The sequence below is a fragment of the Glycine soja genome, chromosome 9, assembly GCF_004193775.1.
Source record: "Glycine soja cultivar W05 chromosome 9, ASM419377v2, whole genome shotgun sequence".
NCBI classification, from domain to species: Eukaryota; Viridiplantae; Streptophyta; class Magnoliopsida; order Fabales; family Fabaceae; genus Glycine; species Glycine soja.
In genome coordinates, this window is record NC_041010.1 from 39,833,314 (window position 1) to 39,853,793 (window position 20,480).

General features: G+C 29.3%; 2 protein-coding genes and 1 pseudogene across 3 annotated transcripts; 1 reads left to right on the forward strand and 2 right to left on the reverse strand.

The window, feature by feature from the left end:
- Positions 1 to 11: 11 nt before the first annotated feature.
- On the forward strand, positions 12 to 983 carry LOC114368489 (annotated as a pseudogene).
- Positions 984 to 1,243: 260 nt separating this feature from the next.
- LOC114368859 (aldehyde dehydrogenase family 2 member C4-like) lies at positions 1,244 to 9,604 on the reverse strand. 2 transcript variants are annotated; one of them, XM_028326131.1, is made up of 9 exons: positions 9,506 to 9,604; positions 4,151 to 4,293; positions 3,467 to 3,850; positions 2,803 to 2,892; positions 2,533 to 2,706; positions 2,302 to 2,439; positions 2,005 to 2,142; positions 1,759 to 1,820; positions 1,244 to 1,654 (listed from the first exon to the last, which is right to left on the reverse strand). In XM_028326131.1, exons 1-9 carry the CDS (start codon positions 9,564 to 9,566, stop codon positions 1,381 to 1,383), a joined length of 1,464 nt encoding a protein of 487 aa, XP_028181932.1. In that variant the 5' UTR covers positions 9,567 to 9,604; the 3' UTR covers positions 1,244 to 1,380. The 2 variants fall into 2 exon arrangements, with proteins under 2 accessions (XP_028181932.1, XP_028181931.1); XM_028326130.1 differs by lacking the exon at positions 9,506 to 9,604 and adding an exon at positions 5,816 to 6,022.
- A 3,175-nt stretch (positions 9,605 to 12,779) lies between these two features.
- LOC114368858 (aldehyde dehydrogenase family 2 member C4-like) lies at positions 12,780 to 20,207 on the reverse strand. Its single transcript, XM_028326129.1, has 9 exons — positions 19,947 to 20,207; positions 18,274 to 18,416; positions 14,648 to 15,031; positions 14,449 to 14,538; positions 13,932 to 14,105; positions 13,706 to 13,843; positions 13,436 to 13,573; positions 13,270 to 13,331; positions 12,780 to 13,167 (listed from the first exon to the last, which is right to left on the reverse strand). Exons 1-9 carry the CDS (start codon positions 20,047 to 20,049, stop codon positions 12,894 to 12,896), a joined length of 1,506 nt encoding a protein of 501 aa, XP_028181930.1. The 5' UTR covers positions 20,050 to 20,207; the 3' UTR covers positions 12,780 to 12,893.
- Positions 20,208 to 20,480: the final 273 nt, after the last annotated feature.

A 20,480-nucleotide genomic window follows, 5' to 3' on the forward strand; every position in this document is an offset into this window, starting at 1 on the left:
TATACTATTCAATGGAAGTGGATTTCGCTTCCACTGCTTTAATTTTGCTCGGCTTTTTCGGGGAAATAGTTAGTTAATTTTTACATGCGAAATTTTTATATTATACAAAATTCTAATCGGTTTATTTTTGTATTTGTATATTTGATATTCTTAATTATATATTTTTACTTTTAAATTAAATTTTAATAATTTATTTAAAAGAAATCATCAAGAATTATATAAATCTTTTATGTTAGAATTTAAAAGCTAATTGATAAAGATAGATATCCACATAGTTGATAGATATATGCTCAGTACAGATAGTAGATATATATTAAAAAAGAAAATTTAAATTTGTGGATACATAAAATATACCAAAAAAAGTTTAATATATATCTACTGTTTTTTATAAATAAAAAGTTATTTTAAATAATTACATTTATACACTTCAACGTCACAAACACTCCACTAGTACTTATTATTTCTCTCCAATTCTTTTTTGTCACATTATGTATCTATAAAATCTATTGTTCAATCTCTTTTTTTTTTCTTCCTAATTTATTTTCAATAAAAAAAAAAAACTATTTGAACAAAACAATCATGTTTATTATTACTAAGGAGATATCTGAGTTTTCCTTGTATGATTGAACGGAACAACACTAATGGAAGTTTCCCGAGAGAAGCCGAATGTAGTAGTTCAAATAGCTAAAGGCACAGGACCTCCGCAACCCCAAGGCCGTCAACCAAGCTCTCCGCTCCGGCGCGGAGGTGCTGACGCTGAAGAAGTTCGACGCCGGTTCCAACAAGTAACCCGGCCCGGCGCTGGACGCTCGGAAGCTGGAGGAGGGGACGGAGCCGGCGGCGCTGAGCGCGTGGCGGCGGAGGTGCGTCACGCGATCCAGAAGGCGCGTCTCAATGATGATGATCTTAATATAGTTATTCTCTCCATTTTTACCATTCATCAAAATCTAATACTAGTAGTTAAGATTAGTTTTTTTTCTTAATAAAAGAAGTTAAGATTAGTTAATCATTATATTTTTATATATTATTTTTTTATATGATAATTAAATTTGGAAATTGGAATCTACAAATTTTTTATACCAATATTTTAAATGTATTCATTAATATGTATATAAATATTTACAAAAAGTATATAAATATAATTATATTTAATGAAAAGTTATAAGAATACATTTCAGTTACTCTATTTTTAAGTATATTTTGGTCAAGCGACAGAGAGAAAGAGAAAGCAAAATACAACAGATGATACATGCATGTAAAATTGGTTGCATGCAAAATAAAAATGTCCCCAATTTTATTTGCTTAGACAAAGGATATTGATAGAAACTCGTGTCTTGGATAGTATAGTTTACAACATTCACACACACAAGACACAGGAATTCAAAGCCAAGGAGAATTGTAAATGGGTGTTACAACGGATTTAACATGTAGGTACTTGTGTAGGGCTTCCAATCCAGAATCTTTTCCAAATCCACTCATCTTACATCCTCCATAAGGAATGTCATTTTCGAAGGCAAAATAACAGTTGATCCAAACAACCCCTGCACGAATTGACCTTGACATTGTGTTTGCTGTGTCCAAGCTCTTGGTCACAACACCTGCTACTAGGCCATATCTGCTGTTGTTAGCACTTTTAATTGCTTCCTCAATTGTCCTGTTCATATATCATATATACTTAAATTTCATATTCATGAACAATTGCACATATTTTTTATACTGGAACTACAAAAAATAAAAAAATAAAAAGTATTCACTTACTTAAACTTCATCAGTGCTATCACGGGACCGAATATTTCATCTTGTGCTATAAGCATGTCCTCCTATACATGTTAAAAATAAAAAGTAAAAGTACAATACGATGGTTAGTTACTCAGTTATTTAATCTTCTTAATGAAACCCTACTTTGTATTTTTGTACAATACAATAAATTCATGAATTGTGTGAAATTTTTCTGCATGAATTTCATGCAGATTTGCAGAAAATTTCACAGGAGTTAGAATTCACCTTAACATTAGAGAAAATTGTTGGCTCAATGTAGTAACCCTTGTTACCCACTCTTTTGCCCCCTGTCAAAAGGGTGGCCCCTTCTCTTTTTCCATGCTCGATGTAGGAAAGAATTTTTTCAAATTGCTTTTTGTCAACCTACCATAGCAAGTAGTAATGTAAGTAACTAGAGGAGGATCCTAATTAGTAATTAACTTTTCTTGTTTGGGTCATTTCTCTGTTTTTTACTAAGGCAATGCTTGAAATAAAGTTGTAGGAGAACAAGAGTAAACATAATGGGGTTGTGCTAGTTTATACCTGAGGCCCTTGCTGAACATTAGGATCAAAGGGATCCCCAACAACCCAAGCTTTTGCCTTCTCCACCAACCTCTTCTCAAATTCATCATAGATCCCTTCCTGAACAAATACGCGGGAGCCTGCAGCACAAACTTCTCCCTGAAAACCAGACAACAACAATAAATAGTTGTCACTAATGAAGATGTGTTGTTGCTATGTAAAAAGGAATATGATTATTGAAAGAAACTTCACCTTGTTATATACTACGGCCATGAGAGCAAGCTCAACCGCTTTATCTAGATCTGCATCATCAAAAATTATGAATGGTGACTTGCCTCCTAGTTCAAGTGAAACTGGTTTCAAATTACTGTTAGCTGCAGCACGCATTACTTCACGCCCTACTTCTGTTGAACCTGTAAAACTGACCTACACATGCACAATTGAGAAACAAACCAATTGTATTAGTCTTACTTTATTTATATTTAAATCATGGTACTTCCAAATGCTTGACATATAAGTTACCTTATCAATGTCCATGTCTGAGCATATTGCAGCACCTGCAGTTGCGCCAAATCCGGGGACTACATTGAGCACTCCGTCTGGAATTCCAGCCTTCAAAACATATAACCAAGGAAAATCAACAATCAGCTTAGCCTCTAGCAATTAACTTGTAAATGCCAATTATGTTTTATAAGGAAATGAACCATTTGTTGTATCAAAATGATATTTTTTGCTGATATATTGAATAAATATGATAGTAATAAACTTTCTAACTTTTTTTTTTTTTAAACAATCTTTATTATTAACTAAAATATATCAAAAATCACAAAATTGTGTTGTTGATGCTTTTTGTTTAATAAGTTTCAGCTATGATTTCAGTCCAAAAAAAGCTCTCAGCTATGATCTTATAGTTCCCGGTCAATCTTAGAGAAAGCAGTGTGTGTACACTGTTATACATCTAATTACAAATCGTCACATAAGAACTTATTAAAAAAAACTATCGTGTTTTATAATAATAATCTTAAAAATCATCTACTAATGATTTCTGATTTGTTCTTAATTTAATTTTTTGTATACTGGCAATGCATAAAAATTAAACTCTAAATTATAACCAATAATAAAGAAGACATTGGAAGGAGTATGTTAGGAAGTGTTTTGTTAAGACTCCTACTTGTTGAATACATACCAGTTTAGCTAGATGAGCATAAAACAAAGCTGAAAGAGGTGTTTGTTCAGCAGGCTTGAGGACCATTGTGCAACCAGCAGCCAAGCAAGGGCTAACCTTGGAGACAAACATGATGCTAGGGAAATTCCAAGGAATGATATGTCCCACAACACCAACTGGTTCAAGTAAAGTATATGCATGGAACTCCCGTGCCGGCTTTAATACCTCTCCATGAATTTTATCAGCAGCACCAGCATAATAACGTATAGTATTTGCTGTTGCAGGAATTTCAATAGCCTTAAGCATATGGTACAACTTTCCAGCATCAATGGCATCCAGTGCTGCAATTTCTTCTACGTGTTGGTCAATTAGGTCAGCCCATTTCATCATAATTCTTGCTCTTTCCTGATTGGACAATCATGTCAAGTTTAATTAACATGTTACAAGCAATAGTAGAAGAGTGAATAAGTGGAAAAAGTAATATAGAGCTCCTTTTTTGTAATCGGAAAAAAAATTATATCTTATCATTTAATAGAATATAAGTATTATCTGTAATAATAATAATAATGGTATAATTTTCTTACTCTATTTATATCTTATCATTTAATAGAATATAAGTATTAAAAAGTAATACTCCCTTGTAAATTTTACATTAAAACTTGTTTCTTGTAAAAAGAGAACCGGAGGTAGTAAATGATAACGTACTACGGCAGGCATACGAGGCCATGGACCATGGTCGAAAGCCAGACGAGACGCTTTGACGGCAAGGTCAATGTCTTCTTTGGTTCCCTCTGCAATCCTTGCAATCACCTCTCCGGTTCTTGGGTCTATTGTCTCAAATTCTCCTCCTGTTTTACCATATTTTTTTAAGAAATAAAAACAAAGTTAGGCACAAACAATGTAAATGATTTGTTATTCATTTATCTAAACAAAAACAACTTTAGTGGTTGATATTTGTTAATGTCAATTGGCTATATTCTTTTAAAGGAAAAAAAAAGAAGAAAAACAAATGAAAAGCTAGTAGCTTACAAGCACACGCCACACCTCCTTACATAACTACATAAGTCTCTGTATAACATTTTTCACACCCATATATATATATAAAGAAAGGAAATAGAAAAAAGTTAAGTCCACAAGTAACATTTAATTTTTCTTTTATGCTAGTTCTTCTTTCATTCAATTTTTTTTTTCTTTTTCTTAATTTTTTTTCACCATTACAAAACAGCGTAAGTATGTACAATAAAAAAAAAACACAGCATAAGTGAACTAATACAGACAACCATGTCATGATTAATTTTGAAGTTTTTTTAAGTTAAAAAATAAAAATTAAATACAAATTATTAGTGTGCATAGTTGGCATGTTTGAGAATAATTGTTAAGGCAAATCTCATCCTAAAATCTAATCAATGATAAATCAGTTTACTATTTTCCTTTAATCTTTACTAGGTTATTTGGTCTAGCTTAAGAAAATAACTAGAAATTATTTAATAATTTTCATTTTCTTTAGATTAAAAGCTCCTTTCAAGTTTGAAAATAATTATCTCGTCCAACGAAAAAAAAATGTATATAAAGTTATTTTAATAATGATAAAAATACAAATATTTAAACTTTTTAATTTGAAAATATTATTTGCAAAATATATAAATGTTTAAAAGCATTGATGTTGATGGAAAAAAATATGAATGAAGTTATTTTTTTATTAAAATGAAAATATTAATTGTTAGTTATTATATATACTAGCAGGTCCATTGTCATAAAAGAACTTGCAATAAATAATCAGATTGTAATTCTTAGAATTGATAAGGGGATTCTTGTGCCAGCCCAGGTATAGAAGTGTGGTTTTTGAAAAACAAAAGCTCCATATAAATTAAGTAAATAAAAAGCTCCTCAAGATAGCTTTTTTAAAAGTTCTTTAATTATTGTTTCTGTTTTTCTAACTTTTAGTGGATTTTTTGGTTTAATTAAATTTTTTTCATCCTCAAAACTCGAAACTTAAATTTTACCGAAGTAAATCGAATCCAATATTATTATTTTATTGGTTCTGTTCTTCTAATTACTTAATTTTTATAAGAATTATTTTAAAATTTGTTTGGTCAAGCTTCTTCCTTAAAAAAAAATAAACTGGGTCAAACATACTCTTTAAACTATACAACATAAATTTTCCTCCTCAACAAAATAGAGTTGAGGAGTGATGTTTCATCTAGTGTATTAGTATTTCACTTTAATATGAAAAACAGAGGAGGAAAATGCAAGGAATGAGGGAGCAGTGTAACGTACCCAGAAAGAAATAAAGAAAGAAGCTGAAGTGAAGAGCAATAAAGGGGAAAAAAAAGAAAGTAGAAAGAGAAACGATAAGTAAAGGTAATGAACCTGAAAGTGAATCAACAAAATGTCCATTGATGAAGAGCTTGGTGAACTTGACGGTGGGGATTTTGAAGGAGGAAGCAGGGTAACCATTGGAGTTCATTGATGAAGAGCCTGGTACAATAATGAATGGCGTGAGGACAACCAACTTCACCGGTTATAACTTCAGTCTTCAGAGCAGAAACGAGGGCTTACATCATAGTAATTTTCTTTTGTGTTTTTATTATTGTACCACGTGGGAAGACAGTTTATATTTTTTCCCAATAAGAAATAGTTTTATATTTCAGACAAACTTGTTAGTAAAATTATACTCATGCCATGATAAAAGCATATTTGTGATCTAAAACGTGGAAGCATATGAAGCAAAAAAAAAAAATCGTTATTGTGAGAAGCAAAAATCATAAATTTGAATTATATACTAATGGTAAAAATTAAAAGGTAAATATACAATTTTAAAAATTTTCAGAAATTTTTAATTTGGTCATTCATGCATGACTTTTTTTAAATAAAAAAAAACCATTCAAGTATGATTGTCTGATTGAAATTTATAATTTTAATTTATGATAATAATTATGAGTTCTTAGTTGTCACATTATTTTTTTTTGGCAAATTACGTTAATTTTTTTAAAATTTTCTCAAATTACACAATATATCTCATTGTGTAATATTTACAGCAACTTTTCTTATGGTGGCCTTGGTTTAATATATAAACGAGTATCTATACATATCAGATTAGACCATGATCAGAAGTCAGAACGCTTATAGCCTTTACACACCTTGTGCATAGGGGGTTTGTGCACATACCTAGATCGAATTGAAGCCTGATACCTATTACATGTCATATCCCATTAATGGGGGGTGGACATAATCATGGGACTATAATCCGAGTCATATCCTATAATGTCGATATTGATTCAACCTGAGGTGAACATTATGGAATTAAAAGAAATATTCTAATAAAACAACCTCACTTACAAAAATTTAACTAATTTAAACCCAATTATACTCGGAGATCAAGGAGAATACAATGAAATATATTGATATGTTATAAATGAATTAACCCGGAATATAAGAATGAGGTCAACCAATTGACGATGATAAATAATTTTCCTTCTGACTTAGGAAGATAGGTTAAACTTTACACCTCATTTTAGTGTTTTAGATTAGGTCGTTTTCGTTACGAGGAAGCTTTTTTCGAGAACAATATTAATTAATATTTTTAAAAATTAAGGAGTTAGTGTAAATGATATTAATGTAATGTTTTCAAACATTAAGGAGGTTAATGCATGAATAGGAAAAAATGTTATTGTGTATAATAAAAAAAATAAGGGGTGCAAGTGTAATTTATCCTTTAACCATTAACCCTATGCAACAACATAAGTTTTCCTCCAAAACTATATACAGTTCATGTGTAACATTTCATTTTTTTAAAATAAATTAAAAAATATTTCTATTTAAAAATAAATAGAATTTTTAAAAAATGATGAGGTTTTTATAGTTAAATAAATAAAAGTAACTTTTATTAAAATAATGATTTGAAGAAAATAAAAAGTATAGTTTATTTATTTATTTGATAGGAAATAAAATAAAGTTTTTGTTTATAAAATAATAAAAATAAAGAAAAATAGAGTAAATGATAGGTTGGGAGTATCTTAACTATAAATAGAGTCACGTTAGGTCAGTTTTCAGACTGATGATACGTCTCTATTATACTTCTTCCCTCTCTTAATTTTGTTTTCTTTTTTTTTTTTCTCTCAAAATCCTCTCTTTTTCCTACATGCACTCAAATCTGTTTTAGTAAAATGATGTTTCAAGACTCGTTAACCGTTGGATCATCGTGAAATTTACGAATCATGTTCATAATTCATTTTCATCCATCTCCACCGTTGGGATTTGTAAAATAATTTCCACAGAGAGAGAAATATCCCTTGTATAGAGACAGTAAAATGGAGGTTTTAATCCCTTTTCTTTTGCTCTAACGCTTGGAAACCCTAATAGAGCAACTAGAGGAAAAACTTGAGAAATCTTAGACAACTACTAGAGATTTCTCTATCACTACCAGAATACACACGTGAGCCCTCTTAGAGGTAAGGGATGAATTTATCGTAATTGGAGTTAGAATGAACATATGTAGGAGTCCTTAGAGAATCAAATTGAGGTTTATTTTGATATGTTTATTGTATTATAGTTCTTCCTGTATGATTATGTGAAAATAATTGAGGGGTTTTACTCCCCGTGTTGTGAGAAGTATTTTTTGTATAATTTGTTTGTGTTTTGGATAAAATTAGTGTGATAAATAGTTATATTAGGATTATGAAATTGTGTATAAGTGATAAATTGAATATGTGATGAATTATAGGATAACATGTTGCTCTGAGATTATAATATTGTTATTGAGATTGAGTATAAGTGAAAAGTTGAACATGTTTTAATTTGTGAGATACACGTATACATGTAATGGTGAATTATGATATTATGAGATGTTAAATTGTGGACATGAGATTGGTTGTGAATAAGTGTGTGATTAACACTTGATGTGACAATACTTGTGTTATGAGCTGTGAATTATAAAATAATTCGACTTGTGTTTACCTTGAGAAAAATGTTTATGAGCAGTGTTAAAGGGAAAGTGTAGGATTCCTAGTTAGGAATCTAAAGTGTTAAATTGTAGTGTAATGTGTTAAACGTGTTTGAAACACGAGTGTGAGGTCGTGGGTATTATATAATTCATGAGTAGTATTTGCCTGCAAAAATTGTTTTAGGGGTTGAACCTGAATCAGGAAGGTGAGACTCTAACAGATTCTTCAAAGTCTAGGCCTTGGGGGTAAAGACACTCGGTTAGAGTGCTCCTTTAAGTCTATGTTAACCCTATATGATTGGAGCATTCTCGCAAAATAGAGTGACCCTGATTGATCACCTTATGATTTTACTTAGTGAGAGTGACCTGACATACTAATTATGTGGTGTGTTTTGTTATGTACTCTTAAGCGTCCCAGAGCGGTTTTTCACTGACATGATACCACATTGCATATAGGCTTGAGTCTTAGTATAATTGTTGCATGACGCTTGCTAATTGTTTATTATGAAATTGATGAGTATTATTACGTCTTGACCTGAATGTGTGATTCATGTGTAATGTGATTGGTGATTGAAAAATAAATTTTAAATGATAAAGTGACGTGGATCGTATTAAGTAGAGCTATGTTATAAATACTTCCCTATTTTATTTTGATCACGTCTTTGTTTATTTGTATTTTTTTAGAAATGTGATAACTCACTCCCTGTGTGTTATTTGTGTTTGGATCCTATGATGATCTCCAACCTTGTGTTTGTGGGAGCAAATGACTAAGTGGATGATTTTAAGAAACCTCATGCTAGAGGGCGCTTAAATACAATGCTTTGATAGCATGTGACATTGAGAAATAGGTTTCTACATTAATTGTATGAAGTCTTGGACAATATTGTTTTGAGTCGAAATCATTTTATTATTTATTTGGGCACATTCTATTATGATGTTAGAAAAATGAATGCGAGTCTTTTATTCTTTTGAAATGCTTTTATTTAAATATGTTTTAAAATCTTTTAATTAATTTCGTATTCTTATAATATAATCCAAAAAGACAAAACCTGAAGCGAAGAACAATCAATAAAGGAAAATAATAGAAAGAGAAAGGGGGCTTTAGTAAGATAATGAACCTGAAAGTGAATCAACAAAATTTCCATTGGTGAAGAGCTTGGTGAACTTGGTGGTGGGCATTTTTGGAGGAGAAAGCAGGGTGGCCAAAGAGATCAAAGTGGATGACTAAGCAAGCTGAGCAATTAATTGTCAAAGGACTTTAGAGCACGTCCTTTATATATTAGAAGAAAAGAAATGAGCGCTTATATTATAATCTTTTGTTTTTTATTGTATTCTATCACGTGATAGGGGGTGTTTATATTTAAAACAACAATCACTTACTAAATTCTCAATAATTAATTTTATTATATCTGTGATATTTTTTTAAAATCTTTTGCCATATTACCTCTAATTCTATATATCTCTAATCTCATATACATAATTCATCAATATTAATAAAAGTTATTAAATGGATTTATTTTAATTAATATTATTATAAATTTAAATAATATTTTAAGACTATTCATAAAATTAATTGGTTTAAGTGGTGATTAGATATACTTACATTATTTATAATTTAATGAATAATTTTTTCATCCAATTAAGGAGTACTATATTGTTAATAGTTCAACAAATACACCAACAAGGTTCAGCGTAGATGATTGGATTCCTTATATAAAAACTAAACGTTTAACATTTACCTTGAAAGACTATTTATTATTTACTTTCAATATTTGAAAGTGGTTATATGTTTTTTATAATTAGGACAAAAAATATTATCATTTATTTCTTATATATATAACTCACTATAGTATAAAGTAAGAAAGATTTTTTCATGCATTATTCGAGCACTTTAGACAAAAAAAAACAAATAGACGTTTTACTTTTAATTTATTTAATAAATTTTATTAATTAATGAGACATTTAATAGAATGTAGGTTTTAAATGCACATTTATTATTAGTGGAACATTTAATAGAAGATTTTAAATGCATATTTATTATTAATTTATTATGTATTAAGGGATGGATAGTGAATTTCAACGGTGCCATTAATGAATAGTTTAATTCATGCATTGACTATTGACTAATTAGTTATCATCCATGTACTATTTATATGAAAAATGCTAAAAACATTCTTTCTAATATATTTTTATTGGTTAAAATTTATTAAAAATTATAAAAAAAAATTATGGATTCTATCTTTTATTTAATGATTTTTTCTCCTGATTTTTTATTCAAGTTTGTAATGAATTTTAACCCGTAGAAAAAAATGTGTCTCTAAAAGTGTGTTGAAGAGTGTTACACTAGGATTCCTCTTTGTTATATTTGTTAGCTTTAAATTTAAACAAATATCAAATTTGAAAAATAAAGTAAATAGAACTAAAAGTACTAGTCTATAATAATTATATATATATATATATAATTAGTATATAAAAAAGCCTAACTTAATTGATTAAATAATATACGTGAATTATTATAAATTTTTTAATATCTAAGTTTAATTGCTTCGAATAAAAGAAACATTTCATAATGCATCATTTGCTAGTACCAAATAATAGTAGTACATTTACCATCGAACGTACTACTCAGTACATTTGTTATACATATATTTAATAATATATAATTTATACTTAATATTTAATTTATAAAATAGTATCATTTAATATTGTCATATACTTCTAAAGAAATATAAATTAATAAATAAAAGTTGTTATTTACCATATTATACACCTTTATAAATTTTAATATGATATAAGATATGAAATATAAAAAGTATAATTATAAAATTTGGAGGACTAAAATTGCATAATTGCTCAATTATTAAATTTCATGGACTAAAATTATACATGCCAAATCATGGGCTGTTGCAACCAAGATCACAAAATTTGATTTTTTTTAAAAAAAAGGCAAAAGAATTGGCACTAACATTTATTTTAAAAAATGATACAAAAACCTTTACTTTAAAGAAAAAAATGTTATCTATAATTAAATGTGTAATATTAATATAACTGAAATTATTTTTTTTATCCCTTAAAAGACAACAATATTATATTTTTTGAATGAAAATAAAGATCTTTATTACTATAACAATTTTTTTTTTATCTTTTTAACTTGAACAGCCGTGATCTTACATATTCTCGGATACAATTAAAAGTCAAAGTTACACAATTCTTTTGGAAGGAAAAAAATGAGTGTTGGTTAATAGTTTTGAATTTTTAATAATTTTTATTTTGCAAAACTTTCTCAATAACAGATTAGAAAGGAAATCCAAATAACTACTGATAATAATCTTTATTAAAATATTATTGTAAATATTTTTTGGGAAATATTTAATATTTGATTAGGTGTTCATGATAACTATGTAGGAAGGAAATCCAAAAAGCTATCACTAACAACCTTATTTTAGAAATTATAATTACTGAATAGAAAATTTTAGAGTTTCATAAATTCTTCCCAATAACTAGTAGTAGGAATGAGATCCAAATGGCTATCATATACAACCTTATATCTATTTTTTAGAACATATTTATCCCTTTTTTTATTTTATCTTTATAATCTAATAACCAATTTTTGGGAACGAATGCTCGCTCAATGTAACAATTTTGCTATAATATAGTTTATAAATATAAAAATATATGAACGCCCCAAGCAACATTTAACTAACGTAATATATCCTATAAAAAAAACTAACGTATTATATAAATCAATTAATAAAGCAAATAAAAGATGGAATTAGGAAGGAGAAGGAATATGGATTAATTTAATTAATGTTATTTGATTTGGGAATTTTTTTTATTGATTTCTATTGCTATTTTTACTACCAGAATATTAAACAAATTATTATCAGAAACTCGTGTTAAAAAATAAAACAAGCTAGTAATACTAACTGGACCAAGCCCATTATTTGTATGACTGCTTTGACAACCACAAGATCCAAACTGAAATCAAATGAAGATAGTAAACATATCTAACAAAACTATGAAACAATTGAAGATACATGAACGTGACAGTACCTAAATCATGACAAATAATTGAGCATTAGAGCAAAATGGATTGAAATAAACCCAGTGAGACTGAAAAGAAGGACAAAAAAACATAGCACCAAACACATGGCAAAGCAATAGTAAATACGACAGAGCAATCTTATTTCGAGTTTCAACAGTGGCCTTTGATAACTTAAGAAAGACATACCCGTAAAGAAGTGATTTTGTATTATCCAATAATGACAAGTGTGTTGATTTTTACAATAATTACCTTAAAATTTATATCTACTACATATAACTTTTTTATTGGCTTGACAATAAAAAAAATAATATGTACTTACTTTACATAGAAATTAAACTCCATAAAAAGAACTGGTAGAGTAAGATAACTTGCCCCAATTTTATTAATCTGATGAAGTATATGTGTAAAGAAGCTTCTGCATTGTTCACGATTGTTTATACCCACACAACACAAAGAGATATTCAAAGCCAGGGAGAATTGTAAATGGGAGTTACAACAGATTTAACTTGAAGATACTTGTGTAGGGCTTCCATTCCAAAATCTCTTCCAAATCCACTCATCTTGTACCCTCCATAAGGAATGTCATTCCCAAAGGCAAAGTAACAGTTGATCCAAACAATGCCAGCACGAATGGACCTTGACACAGTGTTGGCTGTGTCCAAACTCTTTGTCACAATGCCTGATGCTAGGCCATATCTTGTATTGTTGGCAATCTTAATTGCATCCTCAATAGTCCTGTTGTTCATTTATACAATTCATGACCAAACTCTCAAAACATTTTCTAGGATGACATTAAGTCAATAGTAAGAATAAATAAATAGATTTATAATAACTTACTTAAACTTCATCAAAGCCATCACAGGGCCAAATATTTCATCTTGTACTATGAGCATGTCCTCCTAAACAAGATATTGTGAATAAAAAGCAAAAGACAATGGGATGGTTAGTTATCCAATTATTCTGCAGGAACCTTATTTCATACTTTTGTGGCGTTAAAATTCACCTTAACATTAGAGAAAATTGTAGGCTCAATGTAGTAACCCTTGTTGCCCACTCTTTTGCCCCCTGTCAAAAGAGTTGCCCCTTCTTTCTTTCCTTGTTCGATATAGGAAAGAATCTTTTCAAATTGCTTCTTGTCAACCTACAACATGAAGATAATTAGCCGATAGAGAAAAATGGTTTTCATATTTTTACTACTCTCATTTCTGTTTCAATAGTTAGAGGGTCACTAGAGAAAACAAATGTAGACATGATTGTGCTACTAAGTTCATACCTGAGGCCCTTGTTGAACTTTAGGATCAAAAGGATCACCAACCACCCAAGCTTTTGCTTTCTCCACCAATTTCTTCTCAAATTCATCATAGATTCCTTCTTGAACCAACACACGGGAGCCCGCAACACAAATTTCTCCCTGAAATGAACAAGAAAATTAAATGTTGCAATATGCACAATTGGACTACTTTGTCAAAAGGAATCATATTTCACGAAAGAAATTTCACCTTATTAAATAGGATGCCCAGGAGAGCAAGTTCAGCAGCTTTATCTACATCAGCATCATCAAAAACTATGACGGGTGACTTGCCTCCTAGTTCAAGTGAAACTGGTTTCAAATTACTATTAGCTGCAGCACGCATTACTTCACGCCCCACTTCTGTCGAACCCGTAAAGCTTACCTACATATGCACAAATAAAAAATTCACAATCAGCCAATTACATTGGTTATGGCACTTTGTTATGACCTAAACACAAAGAAGAGATAAATCCAAAATGACTAGTCCATTAGGTGGTCATTTATCAGAATTCAGTACATTGCACCTTAATTTAGCCTGTATATAAGTAGGCCTTTTCGTCCCAACTCTCTCAACAAAAGCACCAATTATTCTGACTTAAGCACAAAAAGAGAGTTCAACCCAAAAGACTAATAACTTAAGTACCAAATTAAGTTTTTTATTCCATTCAATCAATGTAGGACTCATAACATACTTCCAATTTCCAAATGCTTGACATTTGAGTTACCTTATCAATGTCCATGTGTAAGCTTATTGCAACACCTGCAGTTTGGCCAAATCCAGGTACCACATTAAGCACTCCATCCGGAATTCCAGCCTTCAAAACATAAAAGCAAGGAACATCAATCAACTTAGACTTTAGTAGATAACTTGCCAATGTCAATTACATTTGATAAGAAAATGAAGCATTTGTTGAAGACACATACCAGCTTAGCAAGATGAGCATAAAACAAGGCCGAGAGAGGTGTTTGTTCAGCAGGCTTGAGGACCATTGTGCAACCAGCAGCCAAGGAAGGACTAACCTTCGCAACAAACATGGTGCTAGGGAAGTTCCAAGGAATAATGTGTCCCACAACACCAATTGGTTCTAGCAAAGTATATGCATGGAACTCCCTAGAAGCTTTTAAGACCTCTCCATGAATTTTATCTGCAGCACCTGCATAGTAACGGATAGTACTTGCTGCAGCAGGAATATCAACAGCCTTGCACCAATGGTACAACTTTCCAGCATCAATGGCATCCAATGCTGCTATTTCCTCAATGTTCTGATCAACTAAGTCTGCCCATTTCATCATAATTTTTGCTCTTTCCTGATTTTCAAACCATGTCAAAGTTTGATACTATGTTGCAAAAGAGGATGAACATTAACAAGTCATAACATCCACAACCCTCCCCTTTAAACACAAAATATCCATTTGGTTGCTAATGACAATTTATTTTTTATGCGAGAATTCATTACTACATTTAATATCAACATTATCACGTAGTAAGTAACCATGTCTAGAGCTTGGTCGAGAGCTTTGTTATTAATTACAGGATCTGAAATGCAATTATCTGACTAAGTCATGAACATTGGTTTTTCAAAAGATAGAAACTTGTGAATATACTTTATAGTACCTTAAAATAATTTTCAGCTTATTTCAATAATTTTTTTTAAAATATTATAAAAATAGTTTGCAATTAGTTTAAAAATAATTTAACTCAATTTCTTTTTTACAAACAATTTATAGATAAACGCTTATATATATAGTAAAGTATCTAGACAGTATACATGGTGGGAGTTAGCCAAACATTTATGTTGTATTGGATTTTAATTTAACAAGTACTATTAGACTATTTGTTCACACATGTTAAGTCAAACTCAAAACACACGATACGTTCGAGACTCTTGTGTATAACCGAGTACAAGGTTCTTCCACATTTTCCAATTTTGATGTAATTCATAAAGGCTAAATATTCAAATCATATCCCTTTTCTAGATATACATATTTTTATGATTTTTTAAAGAAAAAACAAAAATTAGATAGGATCTCATTAATAAAAGGAAGGAGAGAAGAATGGAAAAGGAGCTAAGTGCCGTGCACGGTTTAAAGCAACATGCTTAAGTTGCAAGTTCTTCTACTCTACTACTTATTAAACTGTTTTATATCTTTATCACTAAGTTTTTACATACTTCGGTAAAAGACATACAAAACTTAATACACAAATACTTATGTGAACTGTTAGTTTTTTTCACACATCTTAAATTTCTAACAGACTTAAATTCATCGTGTAAGAGATAGTTTAATGCTTTACCGTCCCCTCCCTTTTTCCCCTTGTGCTATTTGATAAGGTGATTTTTAACAGGATTCACAAAGTATAAAATTTACTATTCAACTAGCCTGAATATTTCTTATATTGATTTTTAATAATCTTTTTTATAAGCAATTTTAAATACATATATAATTCAAGAAAAATTATAAAGTAATTAAAGTTAAAAAATGCGACTCTCATTAACTATTTTTTTAATAAACTATTCAGAAAACTATAAATTAATTAATACTCTATTTTATTCGAGAAAGTTATTAAAAAGATAAAAGTAAACAGAAATAACTTTCATAATTTTTAAAATAACAACTATATTGAAATAAAACAATTTGCTAAAATTTTAAATATTTTAAAATGAAATTGAGATTTTTTTTAAGTTAAGTAATGTATGAATGAAAGTGTGAGATCCATGTCAATTTTTTAAAAAAATTTAATACATTTACATTTTTTTTCCTCAACAACCAAACAAGGCCGAGGTTCCCGCGGTCCGGTATTGTTTTAATTTTCAATTTCTTGGTCAGCTGAGATTAACTAATAAATGGAAGAAAAAAAAACGCTTAGGTCGTATGGTTTTGTTTTTTTTTTAATTACAAATCTTTATAATTTTTAATAAATAAGTTTAAATAAACTGACCAATATTATCTATTTGAATGATTATTTAATAGAATTAAGAAATCTCAAAATCAATCAATTAGCAATTAAATAATATCCTAAAATACAATTAAATAATTTTTAAATAAAAAAAATAATTAATAAACAATCAATCATTTGCACTGATTAATTAACCGCTTAGGGTTCTTCAAGATGAATTTTAATATATTGCTATTTTTATACTATTAACTAATCAGACAACGGTTTACATGGGATTTTTAAAGTTGTTATAGTAAAATTTTAATTTTAGTAATGTGACAATGTATATATATATATTGCAATGTATTTTAATTAAATTTATTTATCATATATATGCTTCTGCGTCTTTTTGTTAAAATTAACGTAAAAATCAGGCTAATCGACTTGTTACCAAACACGTACTAGCTTTTATTTCGTTACCCTCGAACCCAAATATGAACCATGCAATGCATGCCAACATTTAGTTAAAAAAAATTAATAAATACAAACAATATATATATAAGTGTGTGGGTGTTTGTGTCTGCATTTTCTTTGACAGAACGCAAAATTAACACTTTAATTTTTGCATTAGAAAATCATTTTTTCCGTTTAATAATATGATTTGAACGCATTCTCAAAACTCAAACACACTCATACGTGTCAATCAAAGTCACAGACTCACAGGGACGCGATGACCTGTGAATCATGCTAGGATCGAAGCTGGCTCTAGCATCAGCTATCAAACAAGTGGGAAGAAAATATCAATACATTAATGAATACGATAAGATTGATGACAAGTTTATTGGGGAAAAGAAGTCAAATCAATAAATGATACTGAGTGGCAAGATTAAGTTATTTTTTCTTCTGAAAGGAAGCAAGATGAAGTTAACCAGCATCTTTAAGAATCCAGTTCGAAAATCTAATTCAGAAAACAGGTCAAAGATAATTCGTTAAGATATTAAAACTTAAGAATTTTTATATATGATCATTTTTTTCTATATTGAAAATAATTCATATTTTTTATTTATTATAGTAGTGACTATATTTTTTAGTAATACTTTATCCGATATTTATTATAAAGTCTAATTAATTAATTTATCAAGATTAAAAATTTAATTGTTTTAATTAAGAGCATTAAATTTATCTTAATTGGTCTTCTCAAAACTATTCTTGTGAAAAAACTAACCAAATGAATTATGTTTCTATCACAGTCACATTGGCGTATCATTTCAAAATTAACGTCAATGAAGGATATTTTGTAATAAAAAATAATGTTGAGATATCTTAGATCGTACTTTATTAAAAAGAGACCAAATAAATCTCAGCTCTCAAAATCAAACTCACCTAAATTTTTTATAATAAAAAAAAACAAATTACAGTTTTAATTTAAACCTTTTTTTTATGGAAATTTAGGCCTTATAATTAGAACACGAGCGAGTTTCTTTTTTTACACTACAAAAAAAAAAGGACACGAGGGAGTACTATCTTGACGTATTTTTTTTTTTAATAAATTTTCTTACGTACTTTGATTCCTTACCTAAAATGTAGTGAGATTAATTAGTGAGACCCACAAATTAATTGTCATAACTCACAACACAACAGTTATAGAGAAAGAAATGGAGAAATGATAACGTACAGCGCCGGGCATACGGGGCCATGGACCATAGTCGAAAGCCGCACGTGCCGCTTTGACAGCAACATCAACGTCTTCTTTTGCTCCCTCTGCGATTCTTGTAATCACCTCCCCTGTCCTAGGGTCTCTTGTTTCAAACTCCCTCCCTGTTTTTTCCATGTTTATACACAAAAATTAAACAAATACTAGATTAAAAAAGGTAAGTAAAAAAATTAAAAATAAAAAGAGAACAAAAACTCAGGAAGGTTTTCACAATTTATTTAAAGAAAAAAAAATTCATCACTTGAATATTTGGTTGATAACTTAATATATCAGCCTTTCCAATTGATACCTGTGCTGGTGCATTTTCCACCTTTGGGTGCTTTCAAGATATAATGTTACGTATGCTTTCATTATTAAATTTAACTTTAGCACCTTTTAAAACGAGAATAAAAATAGACCCACCCATCAAAGTTGACATTACGGTCAAAGATATTGATACATAATTGTTGTGAAATCTTAAATTTGTACATCAATGATTCACTAGGATTCATCTAATTGTAGAGAATTCGAATAGTATTCGAGGTCTTAAATTCTAACTTTATTTTTATTAATGTATACCAAAAAAAGTTAACATTACATTTATAACATAGTCAATACCTATAAATAATTTTTAAAACTCATAATAAGCATGAAATTATAACATTCATAAATTTTTATTTAAATAGATTAGATTTTCAAACCTCGAGATAAACATATTCATTATTGTTATAAGTATACATTATCAAAATTAAAGTAGGAACTACTTATTGACCTTTTGTTTTTATATTTTCGGAATTAAAATAAAAATTATTTAATGAAACTCCCTTTCTTCATGAATATTACAGTATGTTGCATGGTTGAGAGCAAAGGCTGGACCAAGTGGGAAACTCTTATCTATTCACAGCTTTACACAAACCATTGAATAAACCTAACCTCTACAAGGAATTTCCATATCATCTATCTTTCGATTTGTAGCTTAAGTATGTATGATGTTGGTTAAGAAATTAAAAAAAATATTAAAATACATTAAATTTGTTCATAATAAATATATATTTTTTAATTTTTTAACCAATGCTCTAGTTGATTAACAAAGACCTTCATAATTATTTCATTTTTACACGAAAGATATTGAGTCTAAAAAAGAGAGAGAGCAAAACAGAGAAGGATGAATAGGATTAGCAGAGAAAGAATCTTATCATTATACATCCAAATTTTCTTCCGTTTCACTTGAAGACAAAATTTAAATGCGATTTCTTAAGTGTTATTAGTGTTATTGTCTAATCAAAATTGAAGTTTTATCTCATAACATGTATAATAAAAATCTACATTAAACATGAGCATGTATTATTGAGATGGAATTCTGATTTGAAATACAGAACAGTACAAGATGGGAGACCCGCCCCGAGTAATCAACTAGATTTTTCATAAAATAACATACATCTAAATTTAGTCCTTCACTTTATGCCATTTTCCCTGTCTCTATATGTTTCATTATATATCATTGGTCATACTTGTAACTTTTTTTTTTTCACTTATGCACCAAAAAATACAGCGTAGGAATAACTTTTTCCACATAAAAAGAAAAAGTGAGATGAAGAGCAATAAAAGAATATTAATTAAAGGAGAGAAGAGGCATAAGTATATTAATTAAAAACCTGAAAGGGAATCAACAAATTCCCCATTGATGAAGAGCTTTGTGAACTTGATTGGGGGCATCTTGAAGAAGGAAGAGCCGTGGCCGTTGGAGAGAGCAGCCATCGTTAATTGGGTGTCTGCAAATAAAAGCAGTAGAGACAAGAAGATCAAAGGCAAACGTGTTTTTCGAAAAAGTGAGAATGGGACCTCTTTTATATATACAGAGTTACGCACACTTAACTCCGAGACAAGAACAACCAGTCGACAGAGAAAAGGTACATCTCACATACGACTCACGAGCCAGCCAGACTTATATTATTTTTATAATAAACTAATAGTATAACGCTTTTATAGAATCAATTAATTAATTGTTAATTTATTATGTCAATTATAGAATTTTATAACCTTTTTTTCCTAATGACGCCTTATCTCTTAATTTATTGGGTTAAAAACTAATATCACTTATAATTCATAATATATACAATAAAAATCAAACAAATATCATCTCACTAAATAAATCATTTTTAATTATATAAACACAATAGATCAAATCT